Source organism: Elephas maximus, chromosome 2 (assembly GCF_024166365.1).
Source record: "Elephas maximus indicus isolate mEleMax1 chromosome 2, mEleMax1 primary haplotype, whole genome shotgun sequence".
NCBI lineage: Eukaryota > Metazoa > Chordata > Mammalia > Proboscidea > Elephantidae > Elephas > Elephas maximus.
This window is the reverse complement of record NC_064820.1, coordinates 213,816,327-213,840,430: the sequence shown is the minus strand read 5'-3', so window position 1 is coordinate 213,840,430 and position 24,104 is coordinate 213,816,327. Positions and strand designations below refer to the sequence as shown.

At 40.8% G+C, this 24,104-nt stretch overlaps 1 protein-coding gene across 5 annotated transcripts in view; it reads left to right on the top strand.

The window, feature by feature from the left end:
* The window catches only part of PRPSAP2 (phosphoribosyl pyrophosphate synthetase associated protein 2), a 60,840-nt gene extending 37,350 nt beyond the window's left edge, over window positions 1-23,490 (top strand). For all 5 annotated transcript variants that reach the window (XM_049874709.1, XM_049874708.1, XM_049874707.1 and 2 more), the window contains 4 exons: window positions 8,896-9,044; window positions 11,608-11,678; window positions 12,958-13,104; window positions 22,816-23,490. In XM_049874709.1, the coding sequence (XP_049730666.1) occupies window positions 8,896-9,044; window positions 11,608-11,678; window positions 12,958-13,104; window positions 22,816-22,974 (526 nt within the window). In that variant the 3' untranslated portion in view covers window positions 22,975-23,490. The remainder of the gene's footprint in view (window positions 1-8,895; window positions 9,045-11,607; window positions 11,679-12,957; window positions 13,105-22,815) is intronic.
* Window positions 23,491-24,104: the final 614 nt, after the last annotated feature.

The window sequence follows — 24,104 nt, the reverse complement described above, 5'->3', positions numbered from 1 at the left end:
GGAGAAAGATGTGGCAGTCTACTTCTGTGAAAAGTTACAGCCTTGGAAACTGTGTATAGGGTCTCTATGAGTCAGAATCGACTTGATGGCAATGGGTTTTTGGAATTTGAGCTGACACTAATTTAGCTGCAGTAGCATACATTAACTCTGATCCTATCCAGCTCGTCCCTCCTTTTTATGTTCTTACTATCACAGGTTACATCTTTACACATTGCATGCCTGTTAACATAGATTATAATTGTTATTTTATGCATTTTTCTTGTAAATCATACAGGAAACAAAAAGAGTTATAAACTGAAGCACAGTAATATGGGATTTCATATTTACTTGAGTAGTTGTCTTACTATTGCTCTTTATCTCTTGTGGATTTGAGTTACTGTCTAGTATCTTTCATTTCTGCCTAAAGGACTCCTTTTGGTATTTCTCGTAGGGCTGATCTGTTAGTGAAAAATTCTCAGTTTTTATTTACCTGGAAATATCTTAATTTCTCCTTAATTTTTTGAATGATAGTTTTGCTGGGTATAGAATTCTTGGTTGTCATTTCTTTTTTTTTTTTTTCCAGTACTTTGACTATATTGTCCCATTGTCCTCCGACCTCCATGGTTTCTGATAAGAAATCACACTTAATCCCCCCCACCCTGGTCTCTTTTTTATTGTGGTAAATATACAGGTTACAAAACATTTGCCATTTCATGGTTATGGATACTTTCTAGATACAACCAAACACCTCATGGGATTGATCGACTGGATTTGAGGGCATGAGACCATAGTCTCATGGGGCAACTCAGTCAATTGGCATAAGATATAGTCCATGAAGATAGTGTTCTATGTGCTACTTTGGTGAGTAGTGTCTGGGGTCTTAAAAGCTTGAGAACAATTGTCTAAGATATAGCTGTTGGTCTCTACTCGTTTGGAGCTAGAGAGAAAGAAGGAAACCAAAGGCTCAAAGAAGAAACTAGTCTACAGAACCAATAGTCCCAATGAACAGCAACATCACCTACTTTGAGACCAGAAGAACTAGATGATGTCTGGCTATCACTACTGACCATTCTCACCAGGAACTCAATAGATGGTCCTGGATTGAATGGGAGAAAAATGTAGAACAAAACTCAAATTCCATAAAAAAGGCCAGACTTACTAGACTGGTGGAGACTAGGTGAACCCCCAGGACTATCACCCCAAAATACTTTTTAAACTGGGAACTCAAACTACTCCCAGAGGTCACCTTTCAGCCAAGTGACAGATTGGCTTATAAAATAAATAATATCACCCATGAGTACTGTGCTCCTCAAAATAATCATCTAGATGAAACTAAATAGTTAACATTTACCCTAGACCAAAGATGAGAAGGCCGGGGAGGATGGGAAAGCTAGATTAATGGAAACAGAACAACCAAAATGGAAATAACAATAATGCTGATACATTGTAAAAAATGTAACCAATGTCACTAAATAATATTTATAAAAAAATAAATGATAACCTAGTTTCCTGTGAAACTTTCACCAAAAACACAGTAAAATGTTAAAAAAAAAAAAGTCTCCCATTTCAATAGTCTTCACCTGTAAAGTTCAGTGATGTGTTAAATATGTTCATTGTATTGTTCAACCATCACTGTTAACCATTCTCAGATTTTTCCACCACCCTTAACAGAAGCTGTGTTCCCTACACACTTGATCTTATTGAAGATCCCTTGTGCATGACAGATCACTTTTCTCTTACTGCTTTCAAGATTTTCTCTTTGTCCTTACCTTCCAACAGTTTGATTACAAAGTATCTCAGTGTAGATATCTTTTTTTAAATTTTATAATTTTTATTGTGCTTTAAGTGAAAGTTTACAAATCAAGTCAGTCTCTCACACAAAAACCCATATACACCTTGCTACACTCTCCCAGTTACTCTCCCCGTAATGAGACAGCCCGCTCCCTCCCTCCACTCTCTCTTTTCGTGTCCATTTCGTCAGCTTCTAATCCCCTCTACCCTCTCATCTCCCCTCCAGGCAGGAGACGCCAACATAGTCTCAAGTGTCCACCTGATCCAAGAAGCTCACTCCTCACCAACATCCCTCTCCAACCCATTGTCCAGTCCAATTCATGTCTGACGAGTTGGCTTCGGGAATGGTTCCTGTCCTGGGCCAACAGAAGGTTTGGGGACTATGACCGCCGGGGTCCTTCTAGTCTCAGTCAGACCATTAAGTCTGGTCTTTTTATGATCAGTGTAGATCTCTTTTGAGTTTATAATGTTTGGAGTTCATTGAGCTTCTTGGATGTTTAGATTTTATGTCTTCATCAAATTTGAGATGGTTTAAACCATTATTTCTTCAAATATTTTTCTGCTTCCTTCTCTTTTTTCCTTCTGGAACTACTATGATGTGTATGTTGATATGCTTGTGGATGTCCCATATGTCCTATGTCTCTATTCATTTTTTTTTCCTGTTCTTCACACTCTACCTTTCAGAGCCTTCTTCTGTTTGTTTTATGTATAAGAACTTTTGCTCCATCATACCTGAAGCATAAGTGGCAGCAATGTATTTGGATAACTTTTCCCCACTAAATACCAGAAGAATAGGGTGAATTTTCTTTTGACTTTCCCATCTGGATAGACTTCTGGTAACTTCTAGAGTCTTGGTTTACATCTAATACCACGTGTTCACGAGATGGATGGATGATTGATAGTTTTTATCATTGTGGTAGTCTTTTGCTCAGTTTCTTTGGCATTTGTTAGTCTACAGTGATGTTTTTCATTCATTCGTTCAGTTATTTATTGAGGAAGACCTGTCGTCCTAGGCATGATGAGGCCGAGGAAGATGCCCTTAGGAAGCTAATATTTAGTGTCAGAGGTTTCCCTTCATTTTCATAGTTGATCTTCTCAACCTAAGAGGTCAGCATTTGCTTTCTCTTAAAGAAACAGACCCAAGGAGATGAAGAAACTTGTCCAGTGTGATTTAGCTATATATGTTGTTTACTCGAAGACAGTGGTACAACTAATTACTTTGTAGAATGTTTTCCACACCAGTGATTATGGGGTCTGGGTGTTGCCTTTGCCCGTTGACTCATTCTTCAGTCAATAAGTATTTGAGTGCTGCTTCGTGGCAGATATGTGCCAGCCATTGGGGATGCAGTGGTGACCCAGGCAGATGTGATTGCAAACTGTCAGAGTATGCTATTTGCCTAGTAGGTGAGTTAGATAGATCGGAATGAAGGGTTCAGCTTCTTTTTTCACAGTGTCTGTAGTTGAGTCCGTATAGGCTAAAAAAAAAAAAAAATCCATTGCCACGGAGTCAACTTCATATATGTTAGAGTAGAACTGTGTTCCATAGATTTTCAGTGGCTGATTTTTCAAAAGTAGATTGCCAGCCCTTTCTTCTGAGGTGCTTCTAGATGGACTCAAACCACCAGCCTTTCAGTTTGCAGCTGAGCACATTAACCATTTACACCACCCAGGGACCCCTCCAAGTAGACCATGGGTGTTTTAGGGTGGACATGGATGCTGATGATTCCTATAAGAGGCTTCATTTTATAGAGATGAGGTAAAAAATTTAATTACAAAGTTAAAACTCGAGATTTTGGTCTTAGCTTTTAAGATATGGTGAGCAAGAATTCTGTGGCTATTTGCCTCTTCCTACTATCTGTTGGTGATTTTCTTTTATTCTGATTTTCTGATTTGCATGTTCATCTCTGGGTAGAGCATGAGATGGCACTTTCTGGCTTAGTGATATGTCAGTTTTGATCTGACCATTTCTAGCTTCCTCAGAGTTTTTCATTTGTCAGCTAACCTTAGAAAACTCTTGTAGTTAATTTAAAAGACAGCCTGGGGTGCAGAAAGATTGCTAAACTGGGAGTCAAAAGACGTAGTTTTCAGTTGTGCTTAGGCAGTAGTAGTTGAGATCCTGTATCTTGTTCCTTTTGACTCATGATGTAAATTAACCCTTATCATTGTACAATCAGGAGCAAGATTGAATTGATTTGGAATCCCTTGGTGACTAGTAATATATAAAATGATGTAACATACAGGAGCGATCTTAATTTTTTTTGGAATAAGGTGGAAATTCAAGTTACATGATTAAGTTAATATTAAGTATCCAGAAATTAACACCTGTGTAGGTACTGATTTTATTTATCTTGAAAGTGTTTTTGTACAGGTTCTGAAATGGCCTTATTCTAGGAATTGGCAAACCTATATGTATTACAGATGGAAAAGACTTCCTTAAAAGGTAGAAAAGACGTCATTTCTTTTGATAAAAATCTTGTTGCAAAGCCAATCACAAATTTGAAGGAGGAATTAGTCTGTATCTAAAAAAAAAAAAAAAAACTTTTTTTTAATCAGTTAAGTTAGAATGGGACAGAAGCTAGTGAAGACTCTGTTGTTGGATTTGATTTGCCTGAAAATTCTTTCTCTAAGAATTTTTAAAAAATGGTTTTGAATTTTTTTTAAGGATGAATTTAAAGTATGGCAATACTACATCTTAAATCTTGGGATATTTAGCAATTTTCGTTCAAATATTCTGGGTATGATTTTTCTTCTTTTCCCTAAATACAGGTACACACACAGAGAGATACACCTTTTTGTATCAGATTATGCCATACAGACCTCTTAGGAAGTTGTGAGGAGGAGAATAAATCGGTCTTCACATGCCAGCTGTGTCGTGGGAAAATCTCAGAATCCCACTATTTTCTTCCCAACCAGGAGGATATAACAGATACCCACTTTCAGCTGCCCAGCTGAGTTCTGACACCAGCCATCCACCGGCACTTCTTTCTCTGACCCTGACCTGTTGCCATCGAGTTGGTCCTGACTTACCGTGACCCTACGGGACAGAGTAGAACTGCCCCTTAGGGTGTCCAGGGCTGTAATCTTTAGTGTTCTGAGTGTCCTGCCCTTAATATGTCAATAAAATGCCTTGGCTATGTTTAGTACAGATAGTGCAGATAGGACTCAGTTTACTCTGTAGTTGATGACCAGAGCCCTTGTTTTTAGCTCTTCTTGTGACCTGTCAGTTAGGAACTTGTTTGAGATTTTTGGTATTCAGAAACAAAGAATTGTGAGAGCACATTGGATCTTAAGCACTTTAACATTTGCTCTGTGTTAGGTGCTGAAGATAGATGAAAGGGTAAGACTCAGTTTCAGCCTCAGAAGCTAGTCTGGGGCAAGACATGTGCAGAGTGTCCAGGTCCCTGCCCGAGGCATGTACAAACAGTGAGGACGCCCTGCCTGAGCTGTGTACAAGCAGTGAGGATGCCCTGCCTGAGGCGTGTACAGGCAGTGAGGAAGCCCTGCCTGAGGCGTGTACAGGCAGTGAGGAGGCCCTGCCTGAGACGTGTACAGGCAGTGAGGAGGCCCTGCCTGAGACGTGTACAGGCAGTGAGGAGGCCCTGCCTGAGGCCTGTACAGGCAGTGAGGAAGCCCTGGTGAGACCTGTACAAGCAGTGAGGAGGCCCTGCTGAGGCGTGTATAAACAGTGAGGAGGGTCTGTTGAGGTGTGTACAAGCAGTGAGGAGACCCTGCTGAGGTATGTACAAGAAGTGAAGAGGCCCTGCTAAGGCATGTACAAGCAATGAGGAGACCCTGCCTGAGGCCTGTACAAGCAGCGAGGAGGCCCTGTTGAGGCACGTACAATCAGTGAGGAGGCCCTGCTGAGGTGTGTAAAAGCAGTAAAAAGACCATGCCTGAGGCCTGTGTAGGCAGTGGGGAGGCCCTGCTGAGGCATGTATACACAGTGAGGAGGCCCTGTTGAGGCATGTATAAACAGTGAGACCCTGCTGAGGGGTGTACAAGCAGTGAGGAGACCCTGCCTGAAATGTGTATAAGCAGTGAAGAGAGAAGGACTAACCGGTGAGGAGAGGAGCTGGTAAGGAAGGCTTCACGGAGGAGTAGATGCTGAGCTGGGTTCTAAAAGGTGAGTAGGCATTCCCACAGGGACACCAGAGAGAAGACATGGAGCCAAGGGCCAGCGCAGCTCAGCGGGGCTTTGTGCTTCACAGAGGCTAGGGATGGGTTGTAGGTGTGGGCAGGGGCCCATCACTGGGGCCTTTGTTGCCAGGCTGCAGGACTGTGTTTTATCCCATACGGGAGGCCGTTTCAAGCATGGAAGAGACACGATTGGATCTGAACTTGCTCACTCTCTTGTCAGTTTGGAGGACAGATGGAGAGGTTTGAGATTAGAGGTGAGACTGTCAGAATAGTCCAGGTGGAGGTCACGGGGCTTAAAGCAAGGCAGTGGCATTGGGTATGGCGAGCAGAAGACAACTTTGAGAAGTAGTTACTGAAAACGTGCAATGTGGGAAGGGGGATTCCAGTCTGTCATGAGTCTGGTATCTTCCAGAGGAGGACGGAGCTGGGGCACTGGGGGTGATGGAGCAGTTTGGGATGGCTGAGCCTGGGAGACTTCAGATGGAACTGATGTGGGCCACTGGATCTCTCAGTTATTATTTATGAAGCATTTTGTTACTGTGAAAACATGTTTAACGGAAATTTTCAAACCAACCCAAAAGTAGAGAATAATAAAATGGACTCTTAGGAGTTCATATCTCAGCTTCAATAATTACCAACTCTCTGTGATAGAAACATCTATGTGCAAATAGCCACCACGGTAATTTTAACTTTACGTGGGACTTTCACTTTTCTAGCCCCTGGGTGGTACAGATGGTTAATGTGCTTGGCTGCTAACCAAAAGTTTGGAGGTTTGAGTTCCCCCAGAGGTGCCTTAGAAGAAAGGCCTTGGAATCTACTTCTGAAAAATCAGTCATTGAAGACGCCATGACAGTTCTGCTCTGACACACGTGGGATCACCATGAGCTGGAGTTGGTGTGATGACAGTTGGTTCACTTTTCTAGACCTAGTGACCTATCTTTGAGCTTAGGGAATTGAGCTTAGACCCAGACTCCCTGGACTAGGGTCCACATACCCCTGCGGGCTGAAGCCATGGGATCAACATGAGAAATCTTTCTGGAGTCTTGGTTTTATTGGGAAGATTTTTCGTTTCTTTTTTTTAGAAGATGTTTACTAATTAGTAAATAACACACTTTACTATTAAAACAAACATGGATATATTATGGAAGTGAGTACAAATTTTGCATAAAATTTTAAGGGAGAACATGAGAGTTGCACAGTGTTCACCTGTGACCAGTGTGCAGTCAGCTTCAGACCAAGCACAAGGCCCAGGGCGGGAGGGGGTCCTCACCTTCTGCTTCCTTGGAGGGTGCTTTGAAGGGATGTTTGAGATGTGCTGGCTCAGGAGACCTTTGAGGCTCCTTCAGCTCCATGGGTAGACACAGGCCGTAAAATTGTCAGTGACTATGGCTGGGGAACGGAGAGGGGAGCGGGCTCTGCTGCAGTGTTCTGGCAGGTGGGCGGCTGGGCTTTGCTTGTACTGAGCCACAGGCTTGCTTCAAAGACAGAATGTTTCCATTTGCAGTCATTGTGGATTTAGTTGTTTACTTGCAGTTTTGGTTTTTTTTTTTTCCTCATTCTGAAAATACCCAGCAGATGCATTTTGCCTTTCTTTGTAAATTAAATAGCAGTTCGGCTTTAGCGTGTGTTTTAACCTGTAGTGTAATTGTCACACACAGAAACTCAACTGTGCTGAGGTAGGGAGTGCACAGCTGGGTGTCAGAGAAAATTTTTGTGAGTTAGCAAACATTTGTGGTATGCTGAGAGAACAATATTTGGGGAGAAATATGTAGCTCTAAACACTTGGGGCAGGCAAAGACTTCTTAAATACAACACCAAAAGCACAATCCATAAGAGAAAAAAATTGATGAATTAGACTTAAAGTTAAAAATTGTTCTTCAGAAGACACAAGAGAATAAAAAGAAAAGGCACAGATTGGGAGAGAATATTCGTAAAGTGTGTATCTGATAAAGAACTTGTATTCAGAATATATATATTTTTAAAAATCCCAAAACTCACTAATAAGGAAGGAAACATACCAAGTGGTGTGAAGATGTGGAGGAACTGAAACTCTTATACACGGCTGCTGGGAATGTAGAATGGTACAACCACTTTAGAAAATAGTTTTTGACAGTTTCTTAAAAAGTTAAATATACACCTACCATGTGATCCAGCCATTCCATTCCTAGAGACAGGAAGGCATGTGTTCACACAAAGACTTAATACATGAATGTTCATAGCAGCTTTATTTGTAATAGCCAGAAACTGTAAACAATCCACAAGTTCATCAAGTGAACAGATAAACAAACTATGATAGATCAGTAAATGGAATATTCCTCAGCAATGGAAAGGCATGAACTATTAATGCGCATTATAATATGGCTCAATCTCAGAAACACTGTACTGAGTGAAGGAAGCTAGACAAAAGGACCATATGCTGTATGAGTCCATTTCTGTGAAATTCTAGAAGAGGTGAAGCTAAAGTGATAGGAAGCAGATCAGTGATTGCCTGGTGCTGGAGGGAGGGATCACAAGGGGCACAGGCCTGTGCTCGTGGTTTTGCAGTGTATGCATAGTCAAAACTTAGAAAATTGTACACTTTAAATGTATAGTGCATTGTATATCTGTTACACCTCAACAAAGCTGTTAAAAAATTGATGTTTAATACTTTGATGGCCATTTAATGTGCTTTGCTTCATGTGGTTGGCTCTCCTCATTATTCTGTTAGTAGGTAGAATTAGCAATTACAGGCGAGAAAGTGAGGTTGAGGGGAGGCTACCTGACATATCCAAGCTCACTCAGCTGGTTGACCACAGACCAGGGCATGTGTGGCTGGGGGTTGTGTCTGGGGCGGGGTCTCCACACCTAGTCCTGTGTTCACAGAGTCTCCCTTTCCACTCTTCCTTTGGGAAACTGTTTTGCTTGTGCCCTCTTACTGTTTCCTTCTGCCAGGATTAGCAGGAAACAAGTGCTAAGTGATTTGGAACTTGTGTGTGATATTTTCCCTAGGGCACAGTCTTTTGCGGAGCGCCTGCGCCTGGGGATCGCTGTGATTCACGGGGAAGCGCAGGATGCTGAGTCCGACCTGGTAGATGGGAGGCACTCCCCGCCCATGGTCAGGAACGCTGCTGCCATCCACCCCAGCCTGGAGATCCCCCGTGAGTGCACCACTGGGTTTCACATTATCTGCGCTGCTCTCCTCATTGGGTCTATGGCTGGCTTCGTTTTATTTTTCTTCTCAAGTGTGAACTCCTCTTGTTGTGTTTTCTAACTGGCCCGAACTGATGGCACCTTTCCTAGCTGGTGTAGTGAGTGCTGCTTGGATGGCCTGGGAGTGGTGCAGCCTGCCGGCAGCAGTGTGTTCAGTCATGGCAGGAGTGATGACATGCCCAGACGGTTGTGACCCAGTGACGGCACTCCGGAGACCATCGGTTGTCTTTCTCTCACTCTTTCACTCACCCACTCACTCACTCATTCATTCATTCAGTAATACATTCTAAAGGACAGCTGAACATAAGCAAAAAGCTTTTTATGCACAGTTACTGTAGTGTTGTTTCTAATGAAAATTTTCGGAAAAGTCTGTATGTTTTACCAGAGGGTAAGGATTGGTAAAATGTTATATCAGTACAGTTAATTATGCAGCCCTTTAAAATAATTTTAACTGTCTGGAAATGAGAACACCTATGGAATGTATATGAATAAGGCATGAGATACAAAATTGTATACCTGTCTTTGTCTGTGCAAGGACCAGGAGGGAATATGAAGAGTGAAAATAGTTATGGTGGGGTGGAAGAATTATGCATGAATTTTTGTTTTTCAGAAACTTCTTTCAAGCATTAGTAACATCATTTCAATTAAGAAAAATACTGTCTTTGTTTGGGTTCTTGGCTTTGCCTAGGAGTTGGCTCGCTTAGAAATAGAGGAGAAATTCAGAGGAGGTCTTATAGTTGGGGTAGCCGTGGCTAAGGAGGTGGTCATTGGTAACGTGGTGGTCCATAGTATGGCCAGAAGGATCTGGAGGTTCTTAGAAGGAAGAGATGGGGATAAGGTGTGTAATACACTCTGCCAGGAGCCGACTGGGTAGAATTTTAAATTACCAGTACATGTACCCGGGTTATGAATGCAATTGTCAGCGACTTCAAGTTGGGAAAAATTAGTGAAGGGTGTTTTCAGAAGTCTAGCCCTCCCTGTATGGTGTTGGGATAGATTGCAAGGAAGACTCCTGTAGTGATCACTAGAGGATGTTTTTTGCAGTATACTATAGATTTAATTTCACAGATCCTAAACATTGAACCTTTTTTGCACCTTCGATGGTTTGGCACCCTGTGTATAATACTTGTTTCAGTTAATAACAAATAGGTATATGAAGGGAAAAGAAAGCATTCCTACAACATTTTAAATATAGAGATTTTGATTTTAGATTTTAAAACTATTTTGTAGCCTCTGGTTTCTTATAGAAGAAAAAAATCGCCAACTAAAAAGGAAAACTGAACTTTTCCAGAATAGAAACACATTACACAGTTATTTAAAACATAAGTAACGCCTAACAGGAAAATGACGTATCATGACTTAAGGACGCACCACATGTGTGTTTTGCTGGGCGTCCTTCCATTCCTTCCATCTTATTTTGTCAGAGCCGTGGTCACTGCTAAATACGTAATGTGAATCTTAGTGTGTCTCCCAACTACATTACATATCTTTTCCCAAGTCATTAAAAAAATTCTGTTGCAGAATTTTTTGGCAGTCTAACATCCCATCTCTGGATGTGGCTCAAACTGCCCAGCCGTCGCCCGACTTGGGGTATTTATGTTGTCTTCTGCCCTTTGCCAATATAACAGAAATGGGGTAACAAATGTATTTGAGTAGAAGACTTTTTCTGTACTTTGGTTTTTTTCTTTATAAGTTTTCTAGAAGTGAGATTAATGGGGCAAAAAGTATGACTATCTGTAAGGCTCTTCATGTTGTCACCTTGATTTCCTAAAGGGCTGTACCGATAACATACTCTTTCACCAGCGTTGGGAACAAGTGCCAGGGGACAGGAGTGTTGAAAATGTAAAAATTAGTTCAATTCTGGTGTTTATCTTGTTTTGTTTTACCTTTTTTGTCCCCGCTTCCCTGCCAGGATCCTACCTAGGTTCACATTTGATTGCTATGTGTCTTTAGTTTCTTTTTATCTAGAACCAAACAAACAAACCAAAAAAACCAAACCCACTGCTGCTGAGTCATTTCTGATTCATAGTGACCCTATAAGACAGAGTAGAACTGCCCTATAGTATTTCCAAGGCTGAAAGTCTTTACGGAAGCAGACTGCCACATCTTTCTCCCTCAGAGTGGCTGCTGGGCTCAAGCTAGCAGACAAATGCTTAACCACTGTACCGCCAGGGCTCCTTTTTAATCTAGAACAGTGGTTCTCAGTTGGGGGTCAGTATTTTGCCTCCTGTGGACATTCTGCAGTATCTGGAGACATTTTTGATTGTCACAACTGTAGGGGGTGCTGTTGGCATCTAGTGGGTAGAGATGATGCTGAACATCCTACAATGCACAGGACAGCCCCAAAACAAAGAACTATTGATCTGGCCTAAAATACCAGCTGTGCTAAGGTTGAGAAGCCTTGATCTAGAACACTCTTTCCACTTTTTCTTTCTTCAATGACATTGACTTTTTAAAGGGTTTGCTTTACTTTTTAGTGTAGAAACCTTGTGTTTGTTTTTTTCTGACCAGTGCTGATTCCTAAAGAAAAGCCTCCAATCACAGTTGTTGGGGATGTCGGAGGAAGGATCGCCATCATTGTGGTATGTTAACCTATTATCATTACTGCTTTTAGTATTTGCTATTAATATCCTGTTGATTTGTTGGTTACCTGTGTGCACATAAAGAGGCCTGTGGATACTGTATGGCCAGCTGACTCTCAGTTAAGTTGATGCATTGTGCTAAGTGTTTACTTTAGCCCAAAGCTTGAAAAATATCATTAGTTTAAAAAAAAAAAGGGTAGAAAATATCATGCCGTTAATGTTATTAGTAATAACATGGGAAGTTTTTTTTTGGTATTAAAAGCAGATATAAAATTGATGATAACTGTATAAAATGCACATCCTTTCACACTTTACAGAACCAGTGCATGAAAAGAGTATATTTAATGCCTGTATAGTTTAAAGAATAATAGTATAATGGACACCTGGATACCCACCACCCAACTTAAGAATCAGAACATTGCCTCATCTAGGCTTTCTGTTTGTCTTTGTTCTCCCCTCAGCCCCCAGGCTGTCACTAACCTGAGCGTTGTTCATTCCTGCTCTTACTTGCCTTTATACCTCGCATACGTGTATCCTTAAACACTATGTTTTGTTTTGTTGTTTATAGAAATGAAGTATTTATGCCCTTTGTGTCTTTTTTATCCCACATTGTTGTTGAGATTATATGCGATATGGCACATAGTTGCAAGTTTTTCCTGTTACTTCTGTCTGCTGTTCCGTGGTATGACTGTTACACAGCTTATTTATCAATTCTGCAGGCACTGAGCGTAATCTTTTGCTCTTTCCAAATAATACTGCTTTGCACCTTCTCGTATCTACTTTTTGGTGCATATACTAAGAGGTTCTAGGGACCTAGCAGTAGAATTGAGTCTGAAGGTACACATGGTAGTACCAAATTGTTTCCAAGTGGGCACACCAGTTGGCCAGCCTTCCAGCACCCGGTGTTTGTGCTTCAACTTCTTTCAAGTCAGGAAATATGCCATATCACCCTGTAGGATAACAGCTGTACCACTTAGTTTATTCCTTAACTAACAAAACATGTGGTAACAAAAAGATGCTATGGATTCAGTAACACTTCTTTTTCCTTTCTATTAAAACTGTATTTTTAAAAAAGACTTTATTTTAGAGTAATCAGATTCACAGAAAATAGCACAGTGACAGGAACATGTGAACGTACCATCTGTCCAGGCTAAACAGACCCTTTTACACAGCAAGTTTGTCACAGTGTCATTAGTCAGACCCTTTCTTTTCCCTGGTGGTCTGCACCCATCTTGGCAGAAGTATTCCCATGCCTTTTGCTCAGTCTGTAACTTGACAGGATGACATCATCGATGACGTTGACAGCTTTTTGGCTGCAGCGGAGACCCTGAAGGAAAGAGGGGCGTATAAGATCTTCGTGATGGCGACCCATGGCCTGTTATCTTCAGATGCTCCACGGCTAATTGAAGAATCCGCCATCGATGAGGTACCAGCCTTTGAGTGGCACGTGCTGCCCTGGTGCTCCAGAGGTCTGATCCGTACTTTGAGAGGGCAGGGAGGAGAGCGGGCACCTGGGGAGTTACAAATTGGCTTCGAAATGTGGGTTATGTTTGCGTGTCATTGAACCTAAGCCTTGTTTTTTTTGTTTTGAATTTTTTAAAGAAATATTGTACTTTAGATGGAGGTTTACAGAACAAACTAGTTTCTCGTTAAACAGTACACATATTGTTTTGTGACATTGGTTACCAACCCCACAACATGTCATTACTCTCCTTTCTTGATCTCAGGTTCCCTATTATCAGCTTTCTTGTCCTTTCCTGCCTTATAGTCCTTGCCCCCGGGCTCATGTGTCCCTTTAGTTTCATTTTGTTTTATGGGCCTGTCTAATCTTTGGCTGAAGGGTGAACCTCAGGAGTGACTTCATTACTGAGCTAAAAGGATGTCTGGGGGCCATACTCTCAGGATTTCTCCAGTCAGGCCAGTAAGTCTGGTCTTTTTTTGTGAGTTAGAATTTTGTTCTACATTTTTCTCCACTTCTGTCCAGGACCCTCTATTGTGATCACTGTCAGAGCACTCAGTGGTAATAGCTGGGCACCATGTAGTGCTGGACTCAGTTTGGTGGCGGCTGTGGTAGATGTGGTCCATTAGTCCTTTGACCTAACCTTTCCCTTGTGTCTTTGGTTTTCTTCATTCTCCCTTGCTCCCGATGTGGTGAAAACAGTGGGGTATCTTAGAGGGCCGTTTACAAGCTTTGAAGACCCCAGACACCACTCACCAAAGTAGAATGTAGAACATTTTCTTTGTAAACTGTGTTATGTCAGTTGAGCTGGATGTTCCCTGAGACAATGGTTCCTCACAGCTCTCAGCCCAGTAATTCAGTCTCTCAGGGAGTTTGATATGTCTCTGGAGCTTCCACGACCTTGCCTGGAAAAAGTTGTGCTGGCTTCCAAAGTATTGTGTACTGTCTTACTCTTCACCAGAGTTACCACTTATCTATTGTCTCTTTAGCGTTTTTCTATCCCCTCCCTGGTAACCATCAAAGATTGTCTCTTTTTGTGTGTAAACCTTTTCCTGAGTTTTTGTAGTAGTGGTCTCATACAATATTTGTCCTTTTGTGATTAACTTATTTCACTCAGCGTGATACCCTCCAGATTCATCCATGTTGTGAGATGCTTTGCAGATTCATTGTTCTTTCATTGCATAGTACTCTGTTGTGTGTATGTACCATAGTTCATCTATTCATCTGTTGATGGGCACCTACGTTGTTTCCGTCTTTTTGCTATTATAAACAATGCCGCAGTGAACATGGGTGTGCATATGTCTATTCGTGTGATGGCCCTTATATCTTTAGGATATGCTCCTAGGAGTGGGATTGCTGGATCATATGGTATTTCTATTTCTAGCTTTTCTGAGGAGGTGCCATATCATTTTCCAGAATGGTTATACCATTTTGCATTCCCACCAGCAGTGCATAAGAGTCCCAGTCTCCCCACCATTTGTTATTTTCTGATTTGTGCCAGTAATGCTGGAGTCTAAGCCTTGTTCTTTTGCCCATGGCCACAGTTAATGATCATGGTAACTGTCATAGATGAACCCTTGCTCCATGCTGGGCACTCTTCCACACGCTTTGCATACGTTGTCACAACGTTTATCTCCAAGCCCCAGAAGGTTGAGGCTATCACCCCTTTTGTAGAAATGAGCAAATGGTAGCTCAGAAAGATTAAGGAGCATCTTGAGATCAGATAGTTACTAAGGTGAGCATTTGGTTCAAATCTCAGTTTGCTCATGACCGAGCCCAGCTCTTTCGATCCTGCAGATGCCTGTGGTGTCTGTGGAGAGGAAGGTGATGGGGATGGTGTTGCCTCCAGTTCCCTGTTGTGGCAGAATTGAGGCCAGGCCAGAGAGGCAGTTTAAAGCAAATGCAGCTTTAACTTGCCCTGCTTTGTCTAGCCAGCTTGTTTCAGACACCAGCTGGGTGTCATGGGATTTTTATGGAATTAATTACATTTTTAGTATCTCTTAAAAAAAATTTTTTTTTTTTCTTAAGAAATAATGGTGGCTCTGTTCTGAGACCAGAAGAACTAGGTGGTGCTGGGTACCACTACTGACCGTTCTGACCAGGGCCACCATAGATGGACCCTGATTGAATGGGAGAAAAACGTGGAACAGAACCTCAAATTCCTAAGGAAAAAAAAAACCCAAAAAACAAAACGAGACTTACTGTACCAGTTGAGAGTGGAGGACTCCCCGAGACTATATTGCCCTGCAGTACTCTTTATTTTTTGAGCATTATTGTTTAGGAGCCCCGATGGTGCAGTGGTTAAGAGCTACAGCTGCTGACCAAAAGGTCGGCAGATCGAATGCCCACAGCTGCTTCTTGGAAACCCTATGGAGTAGTTCTACGTACAGGGTACCTATGAGTTGGAACTGACTCGATGGCAACGGATTTGGGTTTTTTTCATTTATTTTTAGGTAAAAGTTTACAGAGCAAATTAGTTTCCCCTATGTACCTATCGCTGTACCAGTAGCAGGCTGTTTTGACTACCATGGCTGTATAACAGATTCTGAGATAGGGGAGTGTGAGGCCTCCTACTTTGTTTTTTTTCAGGAATGCATTACTTATCCTAGGCCTCTTTTCTTTCCATATAAAGTTGATGATTAATTTCTCCATCTCATTAAGGAATGTTACTGGAATTTGGATCAGGATTGCATTCTGTCTGTAAATCACTTTGGGTAGTATTATCATTTTCACAATGTTAAGTCTTCCTATTCATGAGCATGGTATGTTTTTCCATTTATGCAGGTCTGTTTTGATTTCTTGCAGTAGTGTTTTATAGTTTTCTTTGAATAAGTCTTTTATATCCCTAGTTAGGTTTATTCCCAAGGTTTATCTTTTGGGGGCTATTGTAAATGGTATTATTTTCCTGATTTCGTTTTTGGAGCTCTCTTGGTTAGTATAGAGGAATCCTATTGATTTTTTGGCAATACTCTTTAAACCTTGAACTGAAACTCACCCCTGAGGTCACCTTATAGCTAAATAACAGACTGGCTCACAAAATAATGACTATCACCTGTGGGTACTGTGCTACTTTAAAAAATCATCTGTGTGAGACCAAAACAATCAACCATTTCTTTAAAATAAAGATAAGAATATAAGGGGGCAGGAAAACTAGATGAAGGGAAACGGAACAGCCAGAATGGAAATATTGAGAATGTTCACGCATTGTGGAGAGTGTAATCAATGTCACTGAACTGTTTATGTAGAATTTGTTGAATGGAAACCTAAGCTGCTGTGTAAACCTTAACCAAAAACACAATAAAATATTACTTAAAAAGAAAAAAAGAAATAGAGGTGGCTGTCAAACGGTTAAGCACTCAGTTGCTAACCAGAAGTTTGGCTGGTGGTTCAAGTCTATCCAGAGGCACCTTGGAAGAAAGACCTGGCAGTCTACTTCCAGAAAGTTAACTGTTGAAAACCCTAGTATAGCACAGTTCGCTCTGACATACATGGGGTTGCCATGACTTGGAGTTGACTCAACAGCAAGCAACTGGTATAACTGGTCCCCTGTATATTCCTGGGTATTCAATCTTTTTTTTTTTTTAAACAGTATTGTGTTTTCAGCAAAGGTTTAGATAGAAGTTGTTTAGGTTCTCATTCAGCAATTACTACACAAGTTGTTCAGTGACATTGGTTACATTCTTTACAGTGCATGAACATTCTCGTTTTTGTTCTGTTTGTTCTGTTTCCATTAGTTTCCCTGTCCCCTTACATTATTATTTTTGTTTTAAAGTAATTGTTGATCATTTTGGTCTTATATAGGTGATTTTTTTTAAAGGAGTACTTATGGATGATAATCATTATTTTTTTAGCCAATTTGTCATTTAGCTACAAGATGACCTTGGGTTAGTTTTGGTTCAAGATTTCAAGAGTATCTCGGGGCAGTGGTCTTGGGGATTCCTCCATCTCAACCAGTCTAGTACACCTGTGTTTTTTGTTTTTTTTTTTTGGAGTTTGATGTTCTGTTTTACAATTTTCTCCCGTTCTATCAGGGTGCGTCTATTGTGGCCCTGATTATAATGGTCAGTAGTGGTAGCTGAGCACCATCTAGTTCTTCTGGTATCAGAGTAGATGAGGCCATGGTTCATGTAGACTAGTTTCTTCTTTGAGCCTTTGGTTTCCTTCCTTCTCTTCTGCTCCTGACAATTAGAGACCAATAGTTGTGTCTTAGATGGCCACGTGCAAGCTTTTAAGACCCCATGGGGTACTGGATCTTAAATTAGTCCAATTCCTTTTGCTTTTCCAAGTCCCACATGTTTATTTTTTAACACTAGGTTAGATCTCCGTGGTTCTGGCCCTTAGTTTATCATTTTTGATGGGCTAAAGACACTTGAGCACAAACAAGGACAGAGTTGGATGGCCTCCTTACTCACCTAGACCAAACATGACTAGGAAGCAAGATGAAGTTAGAAACTCTGAAGGAGGCAAGATCAGGGTCTCAGAATTCACATATCAAATGAAGTGGGAAAACCTCAGGCACAAGAGGGTCCCGCCTCAGCCAGTCCACCCATCACCAGACAGAGTTCTTATGGGCATACTGTCTGCTTTGTGAGGACAGATGAGGAAGAGCAGACTGGGAGGAGGTAGAAGTGACAGCTAGCAGCATGTCCTCATCGAGCAAAGTGGGGCTTGGAGCAGAGGCACAAACAGCAGAAGAAACAGACATAATAGAAACTGAGTGTAGCAGCCAGAGGCTCTTCAGTGTAGAGGCAGTCGGTGTGGATACCTTTGTACTCTTATAAGGGGTTTATCGTATTCATAATGGTTACTTGGGTGAGTAGCGAATGGCTAAGCCATGATTATTAGTATAGTCACTGTGTTTTAGGAAGCTAAGATTTTCGTATAAACATATAGACCAAAAAAAAAAAAAAAAGACCAAAGCATAGTTATATAACAGATTATAAAATTATAACCAATGTAGAAGTAACGGCAGAACCAACAAATGAGGAGGGAGGAGGGGGAGAGATGCTAATCTCCTCATCTGTCAAAGCAGGATGCCACTATGTAGAGCTTGGGCTGACAAATGAAGAATTCACGAAATCGAAGGGTTTTATCTTTATTAAAAGTGGTTAAATGAAATGTCCGGAATAGGCAAATCTCTGGAGGCAGAAAGTAGATCAGTGGTTGCCAGGAGCTTGGGGAAGTGGAGAATGGGGTGTGACTGGTATGAGGTTTCCTTTTTGGAGTGAAGAAAGCGTTCTGAGATTGATTAGGGACATGGTTGCACAACTCGGAGAATGTGTTAAAAACCACTGAATTGTGTACTTCAAGTGGATGAATTGTATGGCATGTGAGTGATGCCTCAATAAAACTGTTATTAGAAGGAAAAAAAAAAGTGGTTAAAATAAATTTGGAAAATTCATTCCCCAATGGCAGTGCTTAATATAGTGAGAAAAACTGGCCCACACCAGGACCACCAGTTGTGCACTCCAGGGGGCACTGCTTACATAGCAGTCATTCCCCATTTCTCTTCAATCTGCCCAGCCCTTGGCAACCACTAATCTACTTTCTGTCTCTAGAGATTTGCCTATTTTCTATATTTCATATAAATGGAATCATACAATATGTGCTCTTTTGTGACTTTGACTTAGTGTAATTTTTTTAATGTTATTTACTTTGTTGTTGAGAATATACACAGCAAAACATACACCGATTCCACAGTTTCTGCGTGTACCATTTAGTGACATTGATTACGTTCTTCAAGTTGTACAACCATGTTCACGCTCCTTTTCCAAGTTGTTCCTCCTCCATTACCATAGCTTCACTGTCCCCTAAGGTTCCTATCTAATGTTTTGAGCTGCTGTTGTCAATTTGATTCCATAGAGACAGTTCTTGAAAGAGCATAGTGCTCAAGGCAGACATTTTTCTACTAGTTAAGCTAAATTTTTGTTTGGTTTTAAAAAGACTTCAGGGGATATTTTTGGTTTAAGATTTAAGAATCATCTCAGGGCAGTAGTTTCAGGTATTTATCCAGCCTTCATGGCTCCAGGAAGTCTGGAGTCCATGAGAATTTGAAATTCTGTTCTGCATTTTTCTGTATTTGATCGGGATTCTTCCATAGAATCTTGGATCAAAATGTTCAGTAACCGGCACCATCCAGTTCTTCTGGTCTCATCACAAAGGAGGCAGTTGTTCATAGAGGCAGTTAACCACACATTCCATATCCTCCTGCTATTTCTGACTGTCCTTCCTCTGTTGTTCCTGGTGAAAAGAGACCAATTGCTGTGTCTTGAATGACTGTTTGCAAGCTTTTAAGAACCAAGGCACCATGCAGTGAACTAGGAGGTAGAACAGAAGCACTAAACATGGTATTAGGCTAGTTAACTGGGATATCCCATGAAACCATGATCCTAAACCTCCAAACCAAGAAACCAAATCCCAGATGGTGTTTGGTTGTACGTAAGCAGCCTCAGCAGTTACTCTTTTTGTGTGTGTCGTTGTTGTATATATTTCTATTGTACAACTTGCCAGTTCAACTTTTTACATGTGTACAACTTACTGACAGCAATTAGAATAATCGGCTGTGCAACCTTACCCTTAGTTAATGTGATATTTTCATCACCGTTAACCCTCCCTTTCCCCCATCCTTCCTATCCCAGGTAACCTAATAAACTGAAAAACTTTGTTCTCTGTGGAGTTGCCTTTTTTTTATCTTTTTATGTAAGTGAGGTCATACAATATTTGTCCTTTTGTGATTGACTTACTTCACTCAGCATAATGTCTTCCACCTTCATCCATATCGTAACATGTATCAAGACTTCATTTCTCAGACTCACACTTAGCTGATTTTAAAACATATATACAGCTACAATAATCAGAACAGCCTGATACTGTTATAACAATAGACACATAGACCAATGGAATAAAATTGAGAGTCCAGAAATAAACCCACACATGTGTGGTCAACTGATTTTTGGCAAGGGTGCTAAGTCCATTGGATAGAGGAAGAAGAATCTCTTCAATAAATGGTGGTGGGAAAATTCAGTTTCCACATGCAGAAAAATGACACAGGAACCATGCCTCACACCATACACAAAAACAAATTCAAAGTGGATTAAGGACCTAAATGTGAAAACTAAAACCATAAAATTCTTAGAAGAAAAAGCGGGGTAAAGCTGTCAGGCCTAGCTTTTAACAGTGGGTTACCTAATATAATAACAAAAGCACAAACAGTAAAAGACAGAATAAATAAATGGGACCTCATAAAAACTGAAAACTTTTGTACATCAAAAGACTTTACAAAAAAACTGAAATGACAAGCTAGCAACTGGGAATATATCTTCCTTCGGAAACCATACTGTGCCTGACCCAACCCATGGTGTTTTCAGTTGACTCATGTGCATGTGAAAGCTGGAGAATAAGTAAGAAAGACCGAAGAAGAATTGACGCCTCTGAGTTATGATGCTGGCAAAGAATGTTGAATATACCACATACTGCCAGAAGAACTAAAATCTGTCTTGGAAGAAGTACAGCCAGAATGCTCCTTAGAAGCAAGGATGGTGAGACTCCGTCTCACATATTTTGGACATGTTATCAGAAGGGATCAATCCCTGGAAAAGGACATTATGCTTTGTAAAGTAGAGGGTTAGCGAAAAAGAGGAAGACCCACAATGAGATGGATTGACACAGTGGCTGCAACACCCGGCTCAGGCATAACAATGATTGTGAAAATGGTGCAGGACCAGGCAATGTTTTGTTCTGTTGTACACAGGGTCGCTATGAATCAGAACAGACTCGAAGGCACCTAACAACAAGTCCGATAAGACTCTAATAACCAAAATAAATATAAAACTTTGATAACTTAAGCACAAAAAGACAACCCAATCATAAAATGGGCAAAGAACCTAAACAGACATTTCACCAAAGAGGGCATAAGAATGGCCACCAAACACATGAAAAGATGCTCAGCATCATTAGCTATTAAACCAAAACAGCCATTAGCCATCAGAGAGACACAGATTAAACCACAATGCAGTATCATCTTACTCCCAGTGGGATGGCAAGGAAACCTGGGTGGCGTAGTGGTTAAGTGCTACGGATGCTAACCAAAAACATCGGCTCCCCTTGGAAACTCTATGGGGCAGTTCTACTTTGTCTTCTAGGGCTGCCGTGAGTCAGAATTGACTTGATGGCAATGCGTAGGATGGCAAAGACTGAAAAAAACAAAATAACAAATGTTGGGGAAGATGTGGAAAAACTGGAACCCTTACACATTGCTGGTGGGAATGCAAAATGGTACAACCACTGTGGAAAACTGGTGGTTTCTCAAAAAACCAAAAACAGAACTACCATATGACCCAGCAATTCCACTCCTAGGTGGATAGCCAAAACACTTGAAAGCAGACTCAAAAAGAGACTTGTATGCCAGTGCTCACTGCAGCACTAATCAAAATAACCAAAAGGTGGAAACAACCTAAATGCCCATCAACAGATGAATGGATAAACAAAATGTGGTATATACATACAACAGAATACTACCCAGCCAGTAGGAGCAATCAAGTGGGTGTTTTGTTTTTTTTTTTTTTTTTGGAAAGTGTTTTGGTGACCAAAAGTTTTTAATTTTTATGAGATCCCATTTGTCTTTTGCTGTTTGTGCTTTTGTTATTATATGAGATAATCCACTGTTAAAAGCTAGGCCTGACAGTGTTGCTCCTGCCTTCTAAGGATTTTATGGCTTTAGTTTTCACATTTAGGTCCTTAATCCACTTTGAATTTGTTTTTTGTGTATGGTGTGAGGCATATATCCTGTGTCATTTTTCTGCATGTGAAAATCCATTTTCCCTAGCACCGTTTATTAAAGAGACTCTGCCCATGAAATGGACTTAGCACCCTTTTAAAACTCACTTGACCATAAATGTGTGGGTTTATTTCTGGACTCAATTCTGTTCTGTTGGTCTGTGTGTCCATCTGTTGTTATGTCAGTATCAGCCTGTTTTGATTACTGTAGCTGTGTAAGTATGTTTTAGAAATCAGGAAATGTGAGTCCTCCTACTTTGTTCTTTCAACATTGCTTTAGGTATCGGGGCCTCTTGCCATTCCATATAAAGTTGAGGACGTGGCATAATATTTTTGAGATTCATCTGTGTTGTAGCATGTATCAGTGTTTCATTTCTTTTTATGCCTGAATAATACTCTGTATGGATAAACCACATTTTGTTCATTCATCAATTGGAGGATATCTAGGTTGTCTCAACCCACTGGCTGTTACAAATCATGCTGCTATGAGCCTTCTTGTACAAGGATTTGTGTGGACATATTTTTTTCATTTGTCTCAGGTATATACCTAGGAATAGAATGCTAGGTCAGGGGGTAACTCTGTGTTTAACCATTTAAGGAACTAACTAGGCTCTTTTCCAACATGGTTACACCATCTTACATTTTCACCAGCAGTGTCTGAGCATTCTGGTTTCTCCATGTTCTCATCAACACTTGTTATTATCTCTCTTTTTTACCATGGCCATCCTAGTGGGTATGAAATTATCAGATCTTATCTAACAAGTGCAGGCAGCATTCACACTGACTTGAAAACACTGTTGAAGGTACAGTAGACCCAGTATCCTCCCATCAAGTAGTACATCAGATCACATAAAGAAGTGCGGTCTTTTTGATATTCTTTGTTTTCTTTCTCTTCATCCATAGGTGGTGGTTACCAACACAATTCCACATGAAATCCAGAAACTCCAGTGCCCCAAAATTAAGACTGTGGATATCAGCATGATCCTTTCAGAAGCCATCCGTCGGATTCACAACGGAGAATCCATGTCCTACCTTTTCAGAAATATAGGCCTGGATGACTGAACGGCTTCTCTTTTTTTTATAACCCCCAAGGGCCAAACTGGAACCGCACAAACCAGACCATGGACTGCAATGGATTATGCTTGGCTTTGCATATTTCACAGGAGCCATTTTGTTTTCCCCCCAATACCCTTTCTTCTTGTTAATTCTAATGAAGATAGACTTAACTTTTTATGTGGGTTTGGGTGTTTGTGAGTTTTTTTGGGGCAATTTTTATAAAAGAAAAACTTTATTCTCCTCTTAAGAGCTAGTTGTTTTTGTTTAGCTATTTAAAAGATAACACTTAGCTTAAGCTCACAAACAGCCTTTTTCCAAAGTTGCTTGAGCTCAAGTGCTTAATATTAATAAAATAGAGTGGTCTACTGTATGGTACCTGCAATTGAAAAGTCAGAAAGACTGTACTGTTGAATCCAATAAATGACATTTTTAGAAATGTTTTTTATAGGCAGGTGTATGAAATAATGTGATCATATTTATTTTCTGGAACAAAAGAAGGAATAAAACTTTGTTGTGTGTGCATGTGTGCTTTCTAACTCGGTGTTTTGGCAGTTTTATAACTAAAAAATGAAATTAACACGCTGTGGATGTAGAAATACGCATTGGCTTGCTAAGTTTTCTGCAGCTTTTGGGGGTTACAGTAGACCATTATCTCTTAGGATGTAATATTTCCTGTCTTGACTGTCTGTCAAAGACCCTGAAAGTTCATGATGCATAGTAATTTTGTTGTTTATTTATTTATTAATTTCTGTTGTGCCTTAAGTGACGCGTAGTAATTTGAGGTAGGAGAGGGGGGTTGAAATGCCAGAAGGGAGGTCTGTAGGGCAGTAGGTCACTGAGCTGGAACATGAGCTGGACATCTGTTTCTTGGCTTGGCTTTGTTCTCTGTACCTTGTCCAGCAGTACAGCCATTCTCGAAACATCCTCTGGGAGGATTAGATGCCAGAGTGGAGTCACGAAGGCCAGGCGCTGTGACGCTTGTCAGTGTCACAGGTCTAAGTATTGCCTGTGTTTTTTCTACCTCAAAGTCTATCAGACTAAGCTTCTGTAGCACACTGGGGCCCCAGGAATTAATGCCAGCATGTTCTCACCAAGAGCATGTTGTGGCAGCAGTATAAGACTTTCTCACAAAGAAA